This window comes from Panulirus ornatus, chromosome 1 (genome assembly GCF_036320965.1).
Source record: "Panulirus ornatus isolate Po-2019 chromosome 1, ASM3632096v1, whole genome shotgun sequence".
NCBI lineage: Eukaryota > Metazoa > Arthropoda > Malacostraca > Decapoda > Palinuridae > Panulirus > Panulirus ornatus.
In genome coordinates, this window is record NC_092224.1 from 81,063,835 (window position 1) to 81,083,669 (window position 19,835).

The 19,835-nt window shown below is 47.0% G+C and overlaps 2 protein-coding genes across 6 annotated transcripts in view; one reads left to right on the forward strand and one right to left on the reverse strand.

The window, feature by feature from the left end:
* LOC139750180 (protein ABHD18) overlaps positions 1 to 19,835 on the forward strand; it is a 429,672-nt gene that overhangs the window by 245,273 nt on the left and 164,564 nt on the right. For all 5 annotated transcript variants that reach the window (XR_011713095.1, XR_011713094.1, XR_011713098.1 and 2 more), the window contains one exon: positions 14,186 to 14,419. The gene's annotated coding sequence lies outside the window, so the exon portion shown is untranslated. The remainder of the gene's footprint in view (positions 1 to 14,185; positions 14,420 to 19,835) is intronic.
* The window catches only part of LOC139750253 (uncharacterized), a 427,080-nt gene that overhangs the window by 40,489 nt on the left and 366,756 nt on the right, over positions 1 to 19,835 (reverse strand). The window contains exons 4-5 of the mRNA XM_071664832.1: positions 16,806 to 16,935; positions 13,951 to 14,228 (exon numbers count right to left, since the gene is read on the reverse strand). Of these exons, the coding sequence (XP_071520933.1) occupies positions 13,951 to 14,228; positions 16,806 to 16,935 (408 nt within the window). The remainder of the gene's footprint in view (positions 1 to 13,950; positions 14,229 to 16,805; positions 16,936 to 19,835) is intronic.

Sequence of the window (19,835 nt, forward strand, 5' to 3'; positions counted from 1 at the left end):
TCGTACTTCCCTAATGATCTCATCTTCCCCAGATCCCGGCGTCATGCTAGTGCCGTTGACACCAGCAAATTACGTACTGGTGTGTCTCATATTGTTTTTCTTTTCACTTGCGACACTGTAGGTGCTTCTTGCCCTATTCCATCCTGAGTGTCCACTCCCACCGTCTGACTGTCCCTGGCACCGTCAGTATATTAGATGTCCTCTTCTACTTTTAAGTAACTTTAGTAAACAATTTTTTTTCGTCATATATATATATATATATATATATATATATATATATATATATATATATATATATATATATATATACACCCTAAAGTAAACCAGGTAACCAATTTATTGACCAACTCCTAGGAGATGAACAGCTGGGTTGACTGTGGACCGACAACGGTAACCTGGATTCGAACCTGAACCTGAATATTTCTTCTGCCTTCCATACCTCCTCCTCCTGACTCCATCTGTGTTTCCAGGTTCGGGCCAAACTGATTAGCATATTCCTGTGGCTTCTCAGCCATGATGAACGATAAGATACAATCTTGAGTTCTATCTTTTTCGGCACGTTATGTATCTTTGGCTTGTGATCTATCCCATCACATTACATCTCCCAGCACATTATCTAACCCAGCACTTTTATCTGTTCCAGCAGGGTGTCTACTCAGGCACGATATCTATTCCAGCACGTTAACAATCGCATCACTCTCCACTCTACCATCAGTCGCCTAAGTAATGTCTTTCCTCGCTGACCACCATCATCATCATCACCATCATCAATCTCTACAATTCGTGGCCACTTGCCACAGGTCTGTCAACACCAGCAGGCAGGCAGGCAGGCTGGTTAGCTCCTGCGGCAAGTCGACCTCTCTCCCTCACTCTCTCTCTCGTTCAGTCAATCGACAACAGCGCCTTCGCTCGGGGGGGCCACTCATTCCTCTCAATAAACAGGCTGGCCAAATTACAGCTATTTGCCCAACTTCCAACTGCAGGACAGTCCGAGCCCTCCAGCTTACACTACACTCCTACAGTGTAATCCGTTCATCGTCAGCTTTAGAAACAAAAGCATATCGGAACCTCCACTGCTCGGAAATTTCGGCCTGCGAGCCGGTGATTCGACTGTATAATGTCGTTCTAATCAGCTTTTCCAGCACCCGGGGGGGGGGGGGGGGGTGGAGACACGATGAGAAAAATGTATATATAGGGTAAGTTAATTTCCCTAGCGAATACCTTTAGTGTCCTAAGACTTTTTTTTGGGCAGGTTCACACACGCTGGGGGTAAGGACAGGATCTGGTGTCGTTCAAAGGTTCGACACACTAAGGGACGCTACGCTTCTTCGCGACGCAATTGCTGTGGTCGGTCGACCCTCTGCTCTTTTTTTTGTGCGCTCTCGTTGGTAGACTGTGCTGAGTTGTTCTGTTTCTCCACCCCCCGCCTTACCACCCAGTAACCGTGTGTGTTCCTCCCCAGCAGTAGTGTATGTTCCTCCCCAGCAGTCGTGTATGTTCCTCCCTAGCAGTCGAGTATGTTCCTCCCTAGCAGTAGTGTATGTTCCTCCCCAGCAGTCGTGTATGTTCCTCCCCAGCAGTCGTGTATGTTCCTCCCCAGCAGTCGTGTATGTTCCTCCCTAGCAGTCGAGTATGTTCCTCCCTAGCAGTCGAGTATGTTCCTCCCTAGCAGTAGTGTATGTTCCTCCCCAGCAGTCGTGTATGTTCCTCCCCAGCAGTCGTGTATGTTCCTCCCCAGCAGTCGTGTATGTTCCTCTCCAGCAGTCGTGTATGTTCCTCCCCAGCAGTCGTGTATGTTCCTCCCCAGCAGTCGTGTATGTTCCTCTCCAGCAGTCGTGTATGTTCCTCCCCAGCAGTCGTGTATGTTCCTTCCCAGCAGTCGTGTATGTTCCTCCCCAGCAGTCGTGTATGTTCCTCCCCAGCAGTCGTGTATGTTCCTCCCCAGCAGTCGTGTATGTTCCTCCCTAGCAATCGTGTGTGTTCCTCCCCAGCAGTCGTGTATGTTCCTCCCCAGCAGTCGTGTATGTTCCTTCCCAGCAGTCGTGTGTGTTCCTCCCCAGCAGTCGTGTATGTTCCTCCCCAGCAGTCGTGTATGTTCCTTCCCAGCAATAGTGTGTGTATGTTCCTCCCCAGCAGTCGTGTAGTTCCTGGCGAAGAACATCATAAGGGAGCTGCTTTGCCCTCCCACGACATACGTCTGTTTGTGTGTGTGTGTCTGTTGGTACGTGTTGGTGTGTGTGCATGCCTATCAGTGCGAGAATGATTACATCAGAGGTTTTCCTGCAATCTCTTCGCTTTTAATTTCTGTTACACAATATGTTCTTCCGGTGTTCACTGCACTCACCTCCTGTGTATCCTTTACACTATTTCTGTAGTGAATATTTCTCACGTAGTAACCTTTGTCTTGTTCTTGATATCTTACGGTGTCTTGTAGTCGATCGGATCTTCCCCTTCGAGTCCAACAAGGAACAGGATATTTTTTTCTTTTACGTTAGCCGAGACAGCACGGGCAAATGAGGCCATGATCCAAGACCATCCCTTTATATATATATATATATATATATATATATATATATATATATATATATATATATATATATATGTTTCTTGTAACCCTCTCAGATAAGTCATTCATGTAGACCCTACATACAGACGGACGGAAGAGGGCGAATGTGTTCGAGATGATATACTTAAGGACAATGTGTGGTGTGAGGATCATCTACCGTCACAATCATTAATGTCTGCGCCGATCGTATGTTTCATCATCAGACACTGATGAAGTGGGACACCATGGTCTCTTAAGGACTTGAAGTGGGACACCATGGTCTCTTAAGGACTTGAAGTGGGACACCATGGTCTCTTAAGGACTTGAAGTGGGACACCATGGTCTCTTTTAAGGACTTGAGGTGGGACACCATTGTCTCTTAAGGACTTGAGGTGGGACACCATTGTCTCTTAAGGACTTGAAGTGGGACACCATGGTCTCTTAAGGACTTGAAGTGGGACACCATGGTCTCTTTTAAGGACTTGATGTGGGACACCATTGTCTCTTAAGGACTTGAGGTGGGACACCATTGTCTCTTAAGGACTTGAAGTAGGACACCATGGTCTTTTAAGGACTTGAAGCGGGATACCATTGTCTCTTAAGGACTTGAAGTAGGACACCATGGTCTTTTAAGGACTTGAAGCGGGATACCATTGTCTCTTAAGGACTTTAGGTTTCATCAGGTTGGCCACCCAACTCGCCTCTGTCCTAATCTCCTTTTCTCTTCACTCTGTATATCCTTCGGGGAAGACAGGTATACTCCTGAAGTCTTGCCCCAGCAGCTCTCACAGTATGTGGGTTAATTTCTTCCCGGTCCATCTTTTAATCTCCAAACCTCTTGCAGTCGCCACCAACCCAACAGCATCATTAGTGGTCTAAATCTCCCGCTGTTTACATCTCCATAACCATTAGCAGAGCTTGTGTCTCTCCCTCGGTTTCGTCTGTCTCTCTCTCTCTTGTGGATAAATCAGTTTATCTTTAAACCTCGGCTACCTACCTGCCGAAGTGGTGCAGGATGAGGTTAATATCGACAAGTCGACTCTTCCTTCCATCACTATAATTTCCTTACGTCTTTGTTCATGTGTTTTATTTTTTATCTTTAGTATTCGAATTTCCTTTCTGAGTCATCGTCTCTTATTTGTGAGTCTGGGACTGTACATGTGCGTAGGGTTCAACGTTGATGACCAACAGATAGATGGTTGCCAGTGAACACAGAAACATACATCGTATGTAACTGACCCCATCTTTATTTAAGTCCGGGGATGAACAGTGTGCGGCAGCACAAATACGTCCATCTGATTGTAGCTGGGAGAGGGAGGATTCCCTTGTTTGTGAGGGAGACCTATAGTTGGATTAATGGGATCAGATCCTCTTCCATGTTTACTGGGGGAAAAATATGATCAATAAAAAAAAGTGAGAAAGAGTAATAGAAAATAGATTGTGTGTGTGTGTGTGTGTGTGTGTGTGTGTGTGTGTGTGTGTGTGTGTGTGTGTGTGTGTTGTGTGTATGTGTGTGTGTGAGAGAGAGAGCGAGAGAAAGTGAGTACATACCTTTCATTTATAGTGTTAGGCATAACAGGAGCAAAGACATGCTCCACTTACAGGCCATCTCGGGTGAAAGGAAAAAAAAAGTGAAAAAAACAAATAATATTGCAATTAATCAGGGCTCCGCAGGCGTTTGTCAACCTGACTCTTAAAGAGAGAAAGGTTATAACAGGAGGGAAAGACGAGAGGAGCAAGAGAGTACCACAGCTTAGCTGTCTGAGGGGAGAAAGAGGCATCATAAAGGTTAATCCTCGAGTGGCCGCTCTCCACACAAACTATGGGAAGCAGCAGCAGCCAGACGCGTGACGAGTTCAAAGTGTTGGTGACAGGGTTACATGCAGACAGCTCACAAGAACAGTGGCCAAAGTAACGCCTGTAGAATGAGTATAAGAAGGAGCAGCGGGGAACTGAGTTCGAATGTGGAAAGTGGAATCATCAGCATAAGAGTAAAAAGGTTGAAAGTTATATATTAAAAGCCATCTAAGGAGAGATGGGACAGAGCAGGTGACAGGCCAGTACCCTGAGGAACACCACCGTTCATAGGACAAGAGGTGGAAGTCCCTCCATCAAGGACTACTTCGATGGAAGGGCTGGAGAGGTGCAGGCAAAATAGAGAGAAGCAGAAAAAACTAAAGGAAGGAAGCTTAAGAAAGCCAAGCTTTATGCCACAACACGTCAAATGCTTTGGAAATGTCGAGGGCATGACAAAAGTTTTGCCATAATCCCTGAGAGAGGAGGACCAGAGGTGAGTCACACAGGAGAGAAGAGCACAAGTAGAACTAAAACTGCGAAATCCGTAATGGTGAAAGAAGGTAATGGGAGTCCAGGCGTGTGAGAAAATTAGAGTGGAAGAGAGTTTCAAAGACTTTGGAGACAGCGGAAGTGAAAACAAGGGGGCGATCGCTGGCAGGGTTAGAGAAGGATGGGCTTCCAAGAGGAAGGAAAACTCCAGGTTTCTAGAAAACATCCAAAGTCAAATTATCAGTTGGAGTGACAGATACACACTAATCAGGTCGGAAGAACGTAGGAAAGGTGGAGTTACATAAGTTACTGGAGATACTTTTGGTGAAAGACCGGAAAGATTTGTCAGTAGAAGGCAAATTTGGACACTTTTTTCCTTAATGAAAGAGTGCTTGACTTTACGAAGAGCAGCTCTGAGGTGATTCCGAGCAGAAATGGAATTCGAGTGGGTTTCAAGGGGAAGGGAAGAGTTTCATGACCCGATACGCCTGCCACTGATGCGACGAGCATCGAGGCAAGAGCGAACAAACCTCGACTGTGGGTAGACAGATTTCGTGGGAGGAATGTCGTACTCCATCCCAGTCAAGATAACCTTTGCTATATGTTTATCACAGCGAAGCAATACTCGCTCTAGGGAAAGTCACTACAAAAACCGTGCACGGATGACTGCTGAGCTACGTATATAGAGTGGATGAGACCAATTAGAAGCGACATATATATATATATATATATATATATATATATATATATATATATATATATATATATATATATATATATATATAAGACTGTGGTTGGAGGAACCAAAGGGTGCATAAGAAATAGCCTATGTATAGCGGAAGTGTTCTGAAGTGAAAGAAAGATCGAGTAGTGTGGGAAGAGTGATCGGGGCGGTCGAGAACTCATGTTGGGTGTTTGATTATGTATTGCAGCTCGAAAAGAAATACAAAAGAAAGGAACCAAGGCTCCGCCGGCATGATCCCAGGCAGAGCTTTGCCAATCCTTTTGGCGTACATTGAAATGCACTGCATAGGGGAAGGAGTTCACCCTGTGAAGATATCAATGCCCCTTGGCGGGAAATCAGATAAGTGAAGAATTGGACATAGTGAGAGGAACTGGAGTGGAAGCATACGAAACAATATAGCAAAGTTACAGAGAGGGTGGAAGGTAAATTCTAGGCCAGATGCCATCAAAGTTAGGAGACGCAAGATCTGCGGGGGGCGAGCAATAGGAGTTCTTGTACAACGCGTGGGCGCAAACACCACCCCTGGAGAGGGAACGGTGGTGGAGAGTGAAGTTAAGAGGTGAGGTAGCGGGGAGGTCAGGCAGGGGGAGGAAGGTGGACGGATGGCGTCCTCCAGGGGGAAGGTTTGATACGAGACCGTGAATGTTGGAGAGAGAGAGAGAGAGAGAGAGAGAGAGAGAGAGAGAGAGAGAGAGAGAGAGAGAGGTGGGAGCTGTGTTAGCCAGGTGTGCGAGATGTGTCAGTCGGGTGTGGGAGCTGTGTTAGCCAGGTGTGGGAGCTGTGTTAGCCAGGTGTGAGAGCTGTGTCAGTCAAGTGTGGGATCTGTGTTAGCCAGGTGTGGGAGCAGTGTTAGCCAGGTGTGGGAGCAGTGTTAGCCAGGTGTGGGAGATGTGTCAGTCAGATGTGGAAGCTGTGTCCACCAGGTGTGGAAGCTGTGTCCACCAGGTGTGGGAGCTGTGTCCACCAGGTGTGGGAGCTGTGTCCATCAGGAGTGGGTGGGGGCTGTATCAGCCAGGAGTTGGGGGCTGTGTGAACCAGATGTAGGGACAATATCGATCAAGGTGTTGGGTGTGTGTCAACCAGGTGTGGTAACCATGTCTGCAGGAGTGGGTTACATAAGACGAACTCAGGTCATTAGGGCAGAGGGTCATCCCAAAGTGATCACCGCTTTTCCCCGCTTGTTTCACAACGCTGTTTGCTCTCCGGTATGTACCTGTACGTGCAATATATCGCAGTGTGTCTTGAGTTCAGGTGGAACATTTTCTTTAACCTCTTGTCCCGTTTTCTTTTAAGGTGCCACTTACATCTCCTCGAATGTTTCTAATGTCTTCTTGCAGAAAACACTGAAGTCTCTCTCTCTCTCTCTCTCTCTCTCTCTCTCTCTCTCTCTCTCTCTCCATCTTTCTTGCCGGGCTCTGGTGTCCAACACTTGCCTCACTACCCCAACACCACTCCCTCGCCAACACTCTCCTCCCTCCCCAACACTCTATATAGTCCACGTAATTCTTGCAGATTTAATTACTGCGTTTCATTAATACTGTGATTATTCTTTTCTTTATCCCACAATGTTTTCCTAAATCATATCTGTTTGTCACCAAAGCATAATTTATGATCTCATCTTTTCCCCAGGTTACCCTGCATGCAGTGCCTACATCTCATTCATTGTATGAATGAAATTGTTAACTATATCTTTCTTTCCTTCATTCACGAATGCAGAGGTCATCTTCTTTTCCATCTTCTCTGATAGTTTCTTGATTTTAGGTATGAGGCTTGACACAGCCCCCACAACTGGTTGACAGCCCCACGCCTGGTTGATACAGCCCCCACACACCTGGTTGACACAGCCTCCACACCTGGTTGACACAGGCCCTACACCCGGTTGACACAACCCCCCCACACCTGGTTGACACAGCCCTCACACACATGGTTGACACAGCCCTCACACCTGGTTGACACAGCCCCCACACAGCTGGTTGACACAGGCCCTACACCTGGTTGACACAGGCCCCACACAGCTGGTTGACACAGCCCCCACACACCTGGTTGACACAGCCCCCCCACACCTGGTTGACACAGCCCCCACACACCTGGTTGACACAGCCCCCCACACCTGGTTGACACAGCCCCCACACAGCTGGTTGACACAGGCCCTACACCTGGTTGACACAGGCCCCACACAGCTGGTTGACACAGCCCCCACACACCTGGTTGACACAGCCCCCCCACACCTGGTTGACACAGCCCCCACACACCTGGTTGACACAGCCCCCACACACCTGGTTGACACAGGCCCCACATACCTGGTATACACAGTCAGCCCTCACACCTGGTTGACACAACCCTCCCCCCACACCTGGTTGATCAGTTTCTAACTCGGTGACCACAGAATAGTGATCGTTTCCCTCTTCTTACGTACACACTGAGGATTCCCGTTACCAACACCATCATCATCGGCTTTCTGTTGAAAGTTCTCCTCCTCATCACCCACACGTCTTATCACCAGACCCGATGGTTCACTTTTATCAATATGATCTTCAAGATTCTCGGTTATGATGACTCCCGGGATTTTTTTTTTTTTTTTTGACATTTTCTCGGCTTCCAATCCGTCTTTCCCCGCTGGGTCATGGTGAGGCGCCACCATTATATTCTCAATGGCTCAAAATCTTCCAACCCCCCCTTTTTTCCAGTTCCATTCAGTTCTCCTCTGTTCAATGATATTCTCAAACGAAATCTTAATGCAGTTATTTTCTTATACGTCCTCCACCATCAGGCCAAACTCTGGTGTCACCTGCGAAAATCTAAGACGATTTTCTGATCTTTAATGTCTGATATTACGATAAGAAGCACCGCAGCCCACATCCCTCTCTCTGTGGCACACCTGATAAAGAGATATCAAACGTGGTCACGTCTGCAGACTTTAAGGGACTATAAATGATGCTTCATCTTACGTTTGATCTTTCTTTAAGGGAATATGACTGGTGTTTCATCTTCCCGTCTTCTGTTTCTATAAGGGACTATAACTAATGTTTCATCTAGTCTTTTCCAAGTCAATGTAACTGATATTTCAACTTATCTATCTTTTCCTTAAAGGACGATAATTGATGTTTCATTTTTTTTCTTTTTTTTTTTCTTTAAGGGACTCTAACTGGTGTTTCACCTGGTTGTGATGTCAAGTTTCCTTCGGTTGGGGTTGTTGCTTTCCTTATATTTCCTTCGGTTGGGGTTGTTGCTTTCCTTATATTTCCTTCGGTTGGGGTTGTTGCTTTCCTTATATTTCCTTCGGTTGGGGTTGTTGCTTTCCTTATATTTCCTTTGGGTGGGGTTGTTGCTTTCCTTATATCGTTTTCTACAACCTTAATAACATTCTCTCTAAATGGTTTACACTTCTGGTTCTCAACATTTTCTTTATCCTCTGTACCGTACACAGACTTGCATCGATAAATTACCTTTTTATTATATATATGTATTTGTTTAGGGTCGTTTGCATAATTTTATTTCCCGAAGACCCTATTAAATATTTCTTATTCATTGCTCAGGTCATGCACGCGAATATTATTTTGGCATTCAGTTTTATGACCTGCGTTGCTTTCTCCATTCAGTGGATGTTTTCTGTGTGATATCATTATTTCAGTGTATGTGTGTGTGTGTGTGTGTGTGTGTGTGAGAGAGAGAGAGAGAGAGAGAGAGAGAGAGAGAGAGAGAGAGAGAGAGAGAGAGAGAGAGAAATCTGTGACCTGTTTTCATTTGTAAAAGCCAACAACACGCAGGGCATTGATATATATATATATATATATATATATATATATATATATATATATATATATATATATATATATATATATATACATATATATATATATATATATATATATATATATATATATATATATATATATATATATATATATATATTATTTTGCTTTGTCGCTGTCTCCCGCGTTTGCGAGGTAGCGCAAGGAAACAGACGAAAGAAATGGCCCAACCCACCCCCATACACAATGTATATACATACACGTGCACACACGCAAATATACATACCTATACATCTCAATGTACACATATATATACACACACAGGCACATACATATATACCCATGCACACAATTCACACTGTCTGCCTTTATTCATTCCCATCGCCACCTCGCCACACATGGAATACCATCCCCCTCCCCCCTCATGTGTGCGAGGTAGCACTAGGAAAAGACATCAAAGGCCTCGTTCGTTCACTCTCAGTCTCTAGCTGTCATGCAATAATGCCCGAAACCACAGCTTCCTTTCCACATCCAGGCCCCACACACCTTTCCATGGTTTACCCCAGACGCTTCACATGCCCTGATTCAATCCACTGACAGCACGTCAACCCCGGTATACCACATCGATCCAATTCACTCTATTCCTTGCCCGCCTTTCACCCTCCTGCATGTTCAGGCCCCGATCACACAAAATCTTTTTCACTCCATCTTTCCACCTCCAATTTGGTCTCTCACTTCTCCTCGTTCCCTCCACCTCCGACACATATATCCTCTTGGTCAATCTTTCCGCACTCATTCTCTCCATGTGCCCAAACCATTTCAAAACACCCTCTTCTGCTCTCTCAACCACGCTCTTTTTATTTCCACACATCTCTCTTACCCTTACATTACTTACTCGATCAAACCACCTCACACCACACATTGTCCTCAAACATCTCATTTCTAGCACATCCACCCTCCTGCGCACATCTCTATCCATAGACCACGCCTCGCAACCACACAACATTGTTGGAACCACTATTCCTTCAAACATACCCATTTTTGCTTTCCAAGATAATGTTCTCGACTTCCACACATATATATATTACCCACACAGCACGTCAGCCGCGGACTTGAGGGGCAGTGTTTATCAACATTTATCTTCAGATAGGTCTTGGAAGCTGAAAATTCCCCCCTCCTGCACAATTACTCTCTTAAAGAAGGAACAGAGGAAGGAGTGCTCATCTGAGACCCAGTCGTCTATTCCCGACGCTACCACGCTCACGTGGGAAACAAGGGAAATGCATGAGAGAAAATAAGAAAAGACTTTCAAACGTATAGATGACGTTGCTTTCAACTCTACATGCTGGTCAATCGTCTCATGTGTTCATCAGTATTGCTGAAGGAAGGAAGAAATCATTTTTCTTCATAGGACGTAAACTCTTTTACTCGTAATAGTGCCTCGCCATTACTAGGATGGCAATCAGGGTGTTCTAGCCTCAAACAACTGCTTTTTATCATGTCTGATCAAACGTCTGACTGAGTCTGAATAATCATAGTAGATCGCTCACTTAATCTTTCTATTTCCTGGTCTATGTTGAATGAGGACAGTCTACTCACACAGGACCTGTCTGTCTGCCCGGCAGTCAATGCACCAGGTTGCCCATTGGTCCGTGACGCTCCCGTTCCCGTCCGTGATCTTTCAGTTTCAGTTTCAAAGATGTTTAAAGAGAAGGTGGGAAACCACCATCCACAAATCCACAAGACGGTGTGGTACCTACAGTACATACATCACAATGGTACTCGTTTCAAATGGCTTCGCAACATACGAGAGGCATCAGTTAACAAGTTTATATCTACAATATTTCCAGTTTAAAAGCTTCATTAATTCGTCCTATTAACCTTAGCATTTCTGATCATATCTCCTCCTCTTAAGTGAGAGAGTATGTTACATTCTTAGATCTATAATGCTCAAATGTATCATCGTCCTCACACCTCTATAATCTATATCTTTCATCACACCACAATAGTCGTGGCCCAGCGGTTAGCAGCACGAGCGATCGCGTTCTTGACAGACTCGACTCTATGGTATAACATCCCGCACCCACCAAAAATGACCCCGTACTACGTAGCACCAAATCCTGCATCAGCAGCACTGAGAACAGATATTCCAAACGATGGTCCAGTACCTCTACAGTCTGCCAGCCGTGTTCGTAGTACACACCGATAGCGCAGTCATCAAGTAAAACCAAACTTTACGCCGGATGTGATCGCAGAAGATCGAACTACGTAGCTCCCACACCCTTGTTCACATCAGCTAGAGACCGATGCCTCGTCACGCCAGACCCATCGTCGCGCGCGCCACAGCAGACAACGATTGCCTCCCAGGGCGTCCCTGAACACGTTAGTCAGGGTGCCTCGTGGAATATACCCCATGACTCAAGAAGCGTCCGTAAGATAAATGTTGAGGAGCACGAGAGTTCCTGTAATGTTTTAGGTGTACCAGGTCCACAGCAGACCCTAGCCACCGATTCGTACCGCCAGAAACCATCTGCTCCGCTACTTGCAGAAAGTACCCACAATAGACACGAACAAATGATAAGTGACACCGACACCCTCAGTTCTTATCGTGAGGTCGCCCCCCTCTCCTTCTTCCGACCACCACTAGGCTGTGGGCAGGACGTGAAGACTTGACGGTTCGTTTTAGAACGAATCTTCTCATATCTTACACCTACTGACATTTCTTACCACATCGTTTGCATGATATTCATGGAAGAGTTACAAGGCGAAGGGGGCAGTTTTTACAGTCAGTCCGATGTAAAACATCTCGCTACAGTAACTCAAGTCTCTGGTGTCACAACTCAATGCTCTATCAGACACACGATCTTATATTTCTTCCATTTTAGTCTTTTTATTTCAAAGTTTTATTTTGTGTTTTTAATTACTTGTAACATAAGTTACGCATGGGATATAACCTTGTAAAGCAAGGCATAATGTTATTCTACGTATAACTTTCCTGCTAGGTAAACCCTTTATTATCATTATTATTACGTCCATGGCTCGTGCACCAGCCTGCATGAAGGTGGGGAGAGTGGAGTGAGGCTGTAAATAAGGCAGTGTTTGTCCCGTGGTGGAGCTGGGTAAATTAGATGATATTTCCTCTGGGGAAAGTTGAGCCGGGTAGTAAATAGAAATATTTGTCGTGTGGAGAGTTGAGCACTTTTGTAAACAAGGCACCTGGGAAACGTGGTGGGGGGTCCCCTGCGAGGGTGAGGGGGGAGCGCTCCGCCGGCATTAGGGTAACGCTACCATTTACTTGGTTGAGGGAACGTTCACGCATGGGACGGGGGTCCGAAACCCCACCCTCTTCCATTTGGTCTTTATGCTAAAAGGTGTGTGTGTGTGTGTGTGTGTGTGTGTGTGTGTGTGTGTGTGTGTGTGTGTGTTCCAGGGACACACACACACACCCCCTACCTCCCACCTCTCCTCCCGACTGTTTCTCTCACCCTCACCCACCCTTCCCACCCCTTCCTCCTCGAGGGGTAATAACAACGAAGCGCTTGCCCTCAGGCACGATCACTGCCTGATCACTGTTGGGAACTTTCGCTCCGCCGGTGGGAGGAAATAGTCGTCAGGTGTGAGGCTCCCCGCTGGGCACCCACCAGACGTGGGAGCCTCCCAGCCCGCCACACCCGTTCCGGCGCCTCACCGACACACTACGTTACCGCCTCATAACGTAATGAGGCCTCGCCGAGCGGCGAAACGCCAGGGAAATACCGTGTGTGTGTGTGTGTGTGTGTGTGTGTGTGTGTGTGTGTGTGTGTGTGTGTGAACTCTGGTGTGGAGAACCTGCAGCCGGGGAATTGCCAGAACTAAAATCTTAAGTGCACGGATACATTATCTTGAGAAGCAGTGTGAAATAGAGACGATGTTGTACCATAAATATAAGATGAATGAAATGATAGTATATATATATATATATATATATATATATATATATATATATATATATATATATATATATATATATATATATATATGTATTTACGAAGAAGACACGTGACGATCACAGGTGAACTTGTAGAACACGAAGGCAAATCAAAGGAATCAAATTTGCTTAAGCGCTTTCGTGTATTTCAACACATCTTCAGAAGCAAATAGTAACAAATCACAGATGGAGGAAAATATACAGAGACAACAGTACCGTGTAAGATGTGATCCTCCTGGTAACATGAACTGGTGTTACTGTATATTCTCCTCCAACTGCGATTTGTTACTATTTGCTTCTGAAGATGTGTCGAAATACACGAAAGCGCTTATGCAAATTTTCCTGCTTTGGTTTCCTTCGTGGTCTACAAACAGCAGTAACAAAGGCATTTGATCGAATGATTCAGAAAACATTGAAACACTATATCTACGCTAATCAGATCAGTTCAGACTAAAAATGTTCTTAATTACGTGTATGTAACATGATGAAACGGAGACAACATTGTAAGTTCTATTTTTTCACATACACATATAAGGTACACATGCAAGCTGTTAGAATACGCACACTGACACACGCGCTCCCACAGAGACACATACGCTCCCACACAGACTCACACACACACACACACACACCAGTGCACCTGCCCTATACTGACCGTGCACAGTCAGTAGGAGGCGCTGGGTCCAGGTTGGGGAGAGCCTGTAGTGGACCCGGCAGCGGTACTCGGCGGCGTCCTTTAGTGTGACGTTCTCCACAAGAAGGGCCGTCCCGTGCCTCTCCAGGCGCACCCGGCCTCCCCTCCTCATACCCCTGCCAAGCCCTCTGCTGATGCTGTTGCTGATCCTGTTGGTGCCTCTGCTGACGCTGTTCTCCTCTCTCTCCCTGCCTAGGGTGAGGGGCCCACCGTGCTCCATATCCGCTCGAGCGTCGAAGCTGCAGGCGAGAGGAAGGGAGACGTCTCACCTTACAGGCTCATGATGGAGGAGGGGGGAAAAAGAGCGATGACACTCTGATGAAGTTGACGAGGATGGTGACGGCAAGCGATGGTGATCGTGACGAGGATCATGATGATGATAATGATGATGATAGTGATTCATAAGAGGCACACTAAGGAGAGGAAAGAGGTAAGTCATACCAGCTAATTACATAACTTGAGATGCTCAGAGCCTGTTTCGAGCGGAGGGGTTGGAGTCAACAGAGGGATCTTACTGTCTCCCTGGTAGTATGGACGGGCTGCTGTCAAGGTTTGCCGTCTGTAGGGACAAACACTCACCCGATTTTGTGATTTTGTCATTATTATATCCGTCCAGAGGGGCAGGTAAATGAAGTGGGAAAGTGGGGCCTGTGTGTCTATTCATGACTGGGATGTTTCCAAGGAAAAGTGAAAACGGTGAGGAGGCAGAGACTTACCCGAGGGAGATCTTAGAATCATGAATTGCACGATCTGTATGGCGGAAAAGAGGTAGTCGAAGTAGGGGTTCATCTGAAGAAGGACCTGGGACTAACACTATGCTGAAAAAAATGTCTTACAGGATAAGAGTTACTTGAGGAAGAACTTGGTTGAGGAAGATACCTACCTGAAGAGGATCTGGAAGGATTCACCTGAATAAAAGCCTAAAAGTTAGATATCCTACGTGAAAAAAGGCTTGGAAGCTTGACCCACTTGAGGAGGAGGCCTAAAGCTCCTACGCCCCTGACGAAGGACCTGGTGGTAGAACTCTTCCAAGGAATGGACTGTATGATACACTCACCGTAAGGAATGCGTCAGGGGCTCCTCCTACCAGAGGGAATCCTCAGAAGCCGTGGTTCCCAAGGTGAAGATCCTGGAAGTTATAACTCCTGATAGAGAGGCTGGGGGTTAGGTTTCCCTGTAGAAGATCTTGAAGATTAAATTCGTCTGGGATAGGGGTTGGAGGCCATGACTACTCTTAATAAACGCCGGGAGGTTGATGTTTACGTGAGGGAGGACCTAAACATTGGAAGGTCTCTTAGTGATGGACCTGGTGGATGGGGCTCATCCTGAATAGGGGCCAGAGGTTAGGACTCGAGAAATTGCTTGGAGGTCACCGTTAACATGCGGAAGGCCTTGGATGCTAAGGACTCGCACTTGGAAGGATATGAATATTTGGAATTCACCTGAGGAAGGATCTTGAAATTTGGCCTTACCTTACGAAGGGCCTAATGGTTAAGGAGGAATACGGACTCCAGTAAGGAAGAACCAGCGTAAAAGAAGACCCTAGTGACCAAGAGCCACTCACCTGTGGAGATGATTTCGAAGCTAGGAGACGTTCAGTGAAGGGTCTGGAAGACACGACTTACCTTAGGAAGGGCCTGGAGGCATTGCTTGCTTGAGAAAGAACCTGAAAACTGGGAGTAACATGAGGGAGATTCTGGAGGCAAATACATCACTGAGGACTTCTTTGACGTCTAGGATCACATGAGGAGTTACAAGGAAGCAGACACGAACCTGAAGAGAGAATTTCAGGACTGGTCTCGGTGAGGTAAGCCCTGGAAAGTAGATCCGCCACGAGGATGATGGGACTCGAAATCGCTGGAACACATGAGCATGAAGTTATTAACCTACTACCTGGGGATTAACGTGGATGGTAGGAATTATTAAAGGAGGATCCTAAGGATACAACTCAGGAAGGGCCTGAAAGCTCCTGCTCGCCTGAGGAAGAACCTGGAGGTTAGACTCACCCGAAGAAGGGCTTAAGAGGCTGGAAGCCACCCCGAGTAAGGGCCTGGAGGAGCTTGGGTTCACTCAAGGAAAGACTAAGGGGTTAGGGTTTACCTCAAAGCGGCTTGGAGGCTAAAATGCTCGTATGAGAAAAGACCCTAGACGCTAAAGCTCACCTGAAGAAGGAATTGTTAGGAGAACTTAAGATGAGAAAGAGTCTGGAGGCGAAAACTTTACAGATGAAGGTCATGGATGCTAGGACTTACCTGAGGAAGGTCCTGAAGGCTAGGAGTTACCTAGGAAAGGTCTTGGAAGCTAGAACTTACCCGAGGAAGAGCTTGGTGGCTATGATGTATCTGAGGAAGGTCCTGGAGGCTAGAACTTACCTGAAGAGGGACCTGGAGGCTCGAACGTACCTGAGGAAGGGCTATGACTTACCTGAGGAGGTACCTGGATGCTAGGACTTGCCTGAGGAAAGGCTTGGGGACTAGGACTTACCTCAGGAAGAGTCTGGAGGCTAGGACGTACCTCAGGAGGGGCTAGGGCTTACCTCAGGAGGGTCCTGGAGGTTAGGACTTACCTGTGGGTGCCAGGACTTACCTGAAGAAGGTCCTGGAGGCTAGGACTTACTTGAGGATGCTTGGACTTACCTGAGGAAGATCCTGGATGCTAGGACCTACTTGAGGAAGGGCCTGGAGGCTAGGACTTACCTAGGGAAAGTCCTGTAGGCTAGGACTAACCCGAGGAAGACCTTGGAGGCTAAAACTTACCTGAGGAGTGGCTTGGATGCTAGGACTTACCTGAGGAATGGCTTGGATGCTAGGACTTACCTGAGGAAGGGCCTGGAGGTGTGGTTGAGGTACCAGAGGACGAGGCTGACGGTGTCGTCGGGTGGGTGCGGGTACTGGCAGGGGAGTCTGGCCGTGTCCCCGAGCGCCACCGTCACCGCCACCAGCGGACCTGTCCACCACACACGGCTCAGTTCACACTCATAGTTGTGGCGAGGGATTCAGGAACACCATGCGTCCCACCCCCTCATTATGGAGCTACCTCTCTCTCTCACTCTCTCTCTCTCTCTCTCTCTCTCTCTCTCTCTCTCTCTCTCTCTCTCTCTCTCTCTCTCTATATATATATATATATATATATATATATATATATGGGTACTACCGGACTCTGTCCCCAAGTGGTTACACAGCGAGCGGGAAGTCACCTCAATTTAAGTTGCATCATCGTCATTGGACCCTTTCGCCCTGAAGGAGTCCATCACTTCCCTGCTCCTGCACGGAGTGAAGTCTTAGTGATGTGGGAGCCCCATGTAGGGGTTGGATGTTGTGATTCTCAATCTGAATTGTATAACCCCAGGATCCATTTCACGGTGCCCCTTGCAGCTTCGAAGCTGCGCTACAGTCAGACGCAGGGAAATGAGGGTGACTTGACTTTCCTCTCACTGTGTAACCACGAGCGGGTAGGTGGAGCCCTGTAATCCCCCTGTGATGGAGGGAGAAGGTCCTTGACGAGAGTGTACTCCTTTCCGTCCACTGATGGTGATTACAGTGTTGCTGTAGGTGACTACCCACTCGTGATGTAACCACATGCAGGCGGGTTCCGGTAACACACACACACATACACACATACATACATACACACACAAACACACACATACACACACACACACACACACACACACACACACACACACACGCATACACACACACACACACACACACACATATATATATATATATATATATATATATATATATATATATATATATATATATATATATATATATATATACCATCTTTCTGGTCGTACCGTACTATATATGTAAATAACATTTGACGTCAGACATCTTTCTGATACAATGTTAAATTCCGCAAATATTTTCAACATTTTGCACCTCCGAAAATAATTGCATTTTAGGTCATCAGAAAGTGCAGCCAGCGGCGAGTAACGTGTGTTGTCGCCCAGCGAATTACCCAGCTGTTCACTGTGTCTTGACCCACCCGTTCCCTGGGTCTTGACCCACCTGTTCCCTGGGTCTTGACCCACCCGTTCCCTGGGGTCTTGACCCACCCGTTCCCTGGGTCTTGACCCACCTGTTCCCTGGGTCTTGACCCACCCGTTCCCTGGGGTCTTGACCCACCCGTTCCCTGGGTCTTGACCCACCCGTTCCCTGGGTCTTGACCCACCCGTTCCCTGGGGTCTTGACCCACCCGTTCCCTGGGTCTTGACCCACCCGTTCCCTGGGGTCTTGACCCACCCGTTCCCTGGGTCTTGACCCACCCGTTCCCTGGGGTCTTGACCCATCCGTTCCCTGGGGTCTTGACCCACCCGTTCCCTGGGGTCTTGACCCACCCGTTCCCTGGGTCTTGACCCACCCGTTCCCTGGGTCTTGACCCACCCGTTCCCTGGGGTCTTGACCCACCCGTTCCCTGGGTCTTGACCCACCCGTTCCCTGGGGTCTTGACCCACCCGTTCCCTGGGGTCTTGACCCACCCGTTCCCTGGGTCATTGATCCACCCATTCCCCGGGGCTTCGTCCGACTGTGTGCACGTGAGACCCACCTCCTGCCACAGAGGTCTTATCGTCGTCCACAAGGTCCCCGTAGGGAGTCTGTTGCCTCACCAGTCCATTACCCACGTCTTCAACCGCGGTTGGCGCGCGTTCCATGGACCGGTGGCTCTGCCCCCTGATGGACCGTTCCGTGCGTCTCTCCTCCCCCACAGAGGGAGGTTACGTGTCGTTACGCCCGTCACACAGGCGTGATCACAGAAAACTCGTCAACACGACGACCATTTCCTAACAAATGACGTTGCTATAAAACACACCTGCAAAAGCTGTACAATGTCCGGTGGATTTCATGGCAGCCATTGCAACTGTCACGGAAGGGTTTATTTTACCACGACTTAAAAAAAAAAGAGTATAAATTACGAGATAACATCTTGTTTATATGTTTCGGATGGACAGGTGAGGGTTTGTAGCAGCGACTATAGCAGTTCAGTCACTTCCTATCTCACAAATTTCCAGACAGAGATGATGTCACTGGAAAAGACGTGCGATCTGGGAAATGATGTCTCCCTCTCCCGCTCTCGTGTAGGGGCGGCGTCACAGTGACGTCCTTGAGGCCTTGAGATCAATACAAACTGGATCAGTGAAGGGATTCATCATACGACCTCCACGCCCGAGGTGGGTGGGTGGGAGGGAGGGAAGGAGGAGTCGCCGCCAGGCACCACGTATGTGCTGCTGTGGACGCAGGAGGGAGACGCGCGTCATGTGCCAGGCACAGGACACACTCGTGTGGTCAGGTCCTCAGGTCGTGGGTGTGGGTTAACGTGATGGTAAACTAAATTGCAACAGAAAAAATGTTTTACGAGTTTTGTGAAGGGCTTATTTATCTTTTTTCTAATATATATATATATATATATATATATATATATATATATATATATATATATATATATATATATATATATATATAATGTGTGTGTGTGTGTGTCTGTGTGTGTGTGTGTGTGTGTGTGTGTGTGTGTGTGGGTGGGTTGGGCCATTCTTTCGTCTGTTTCCTTATGCTACCTCGCTAACGCGGGAGAAAGCGACAAAGTATAATGAATAAACATAAATTCGTAGAAGGTCATATGATAAACTTGTTAGTATTCAGAGTATTTCTCATTTTCTTCATGGGGTGTATACTGAAAGAACAACGCACATACACACACGCACAACACAGACACAGACACACACACATACACACCCAGCTAGCTTAGGCCGGTGTATGTATGCATGTATACACATGCAGGACTAGATGTAGGATACATATATACAAGGTTAAGAGACGGGGCAACACGAGAGTATCTCT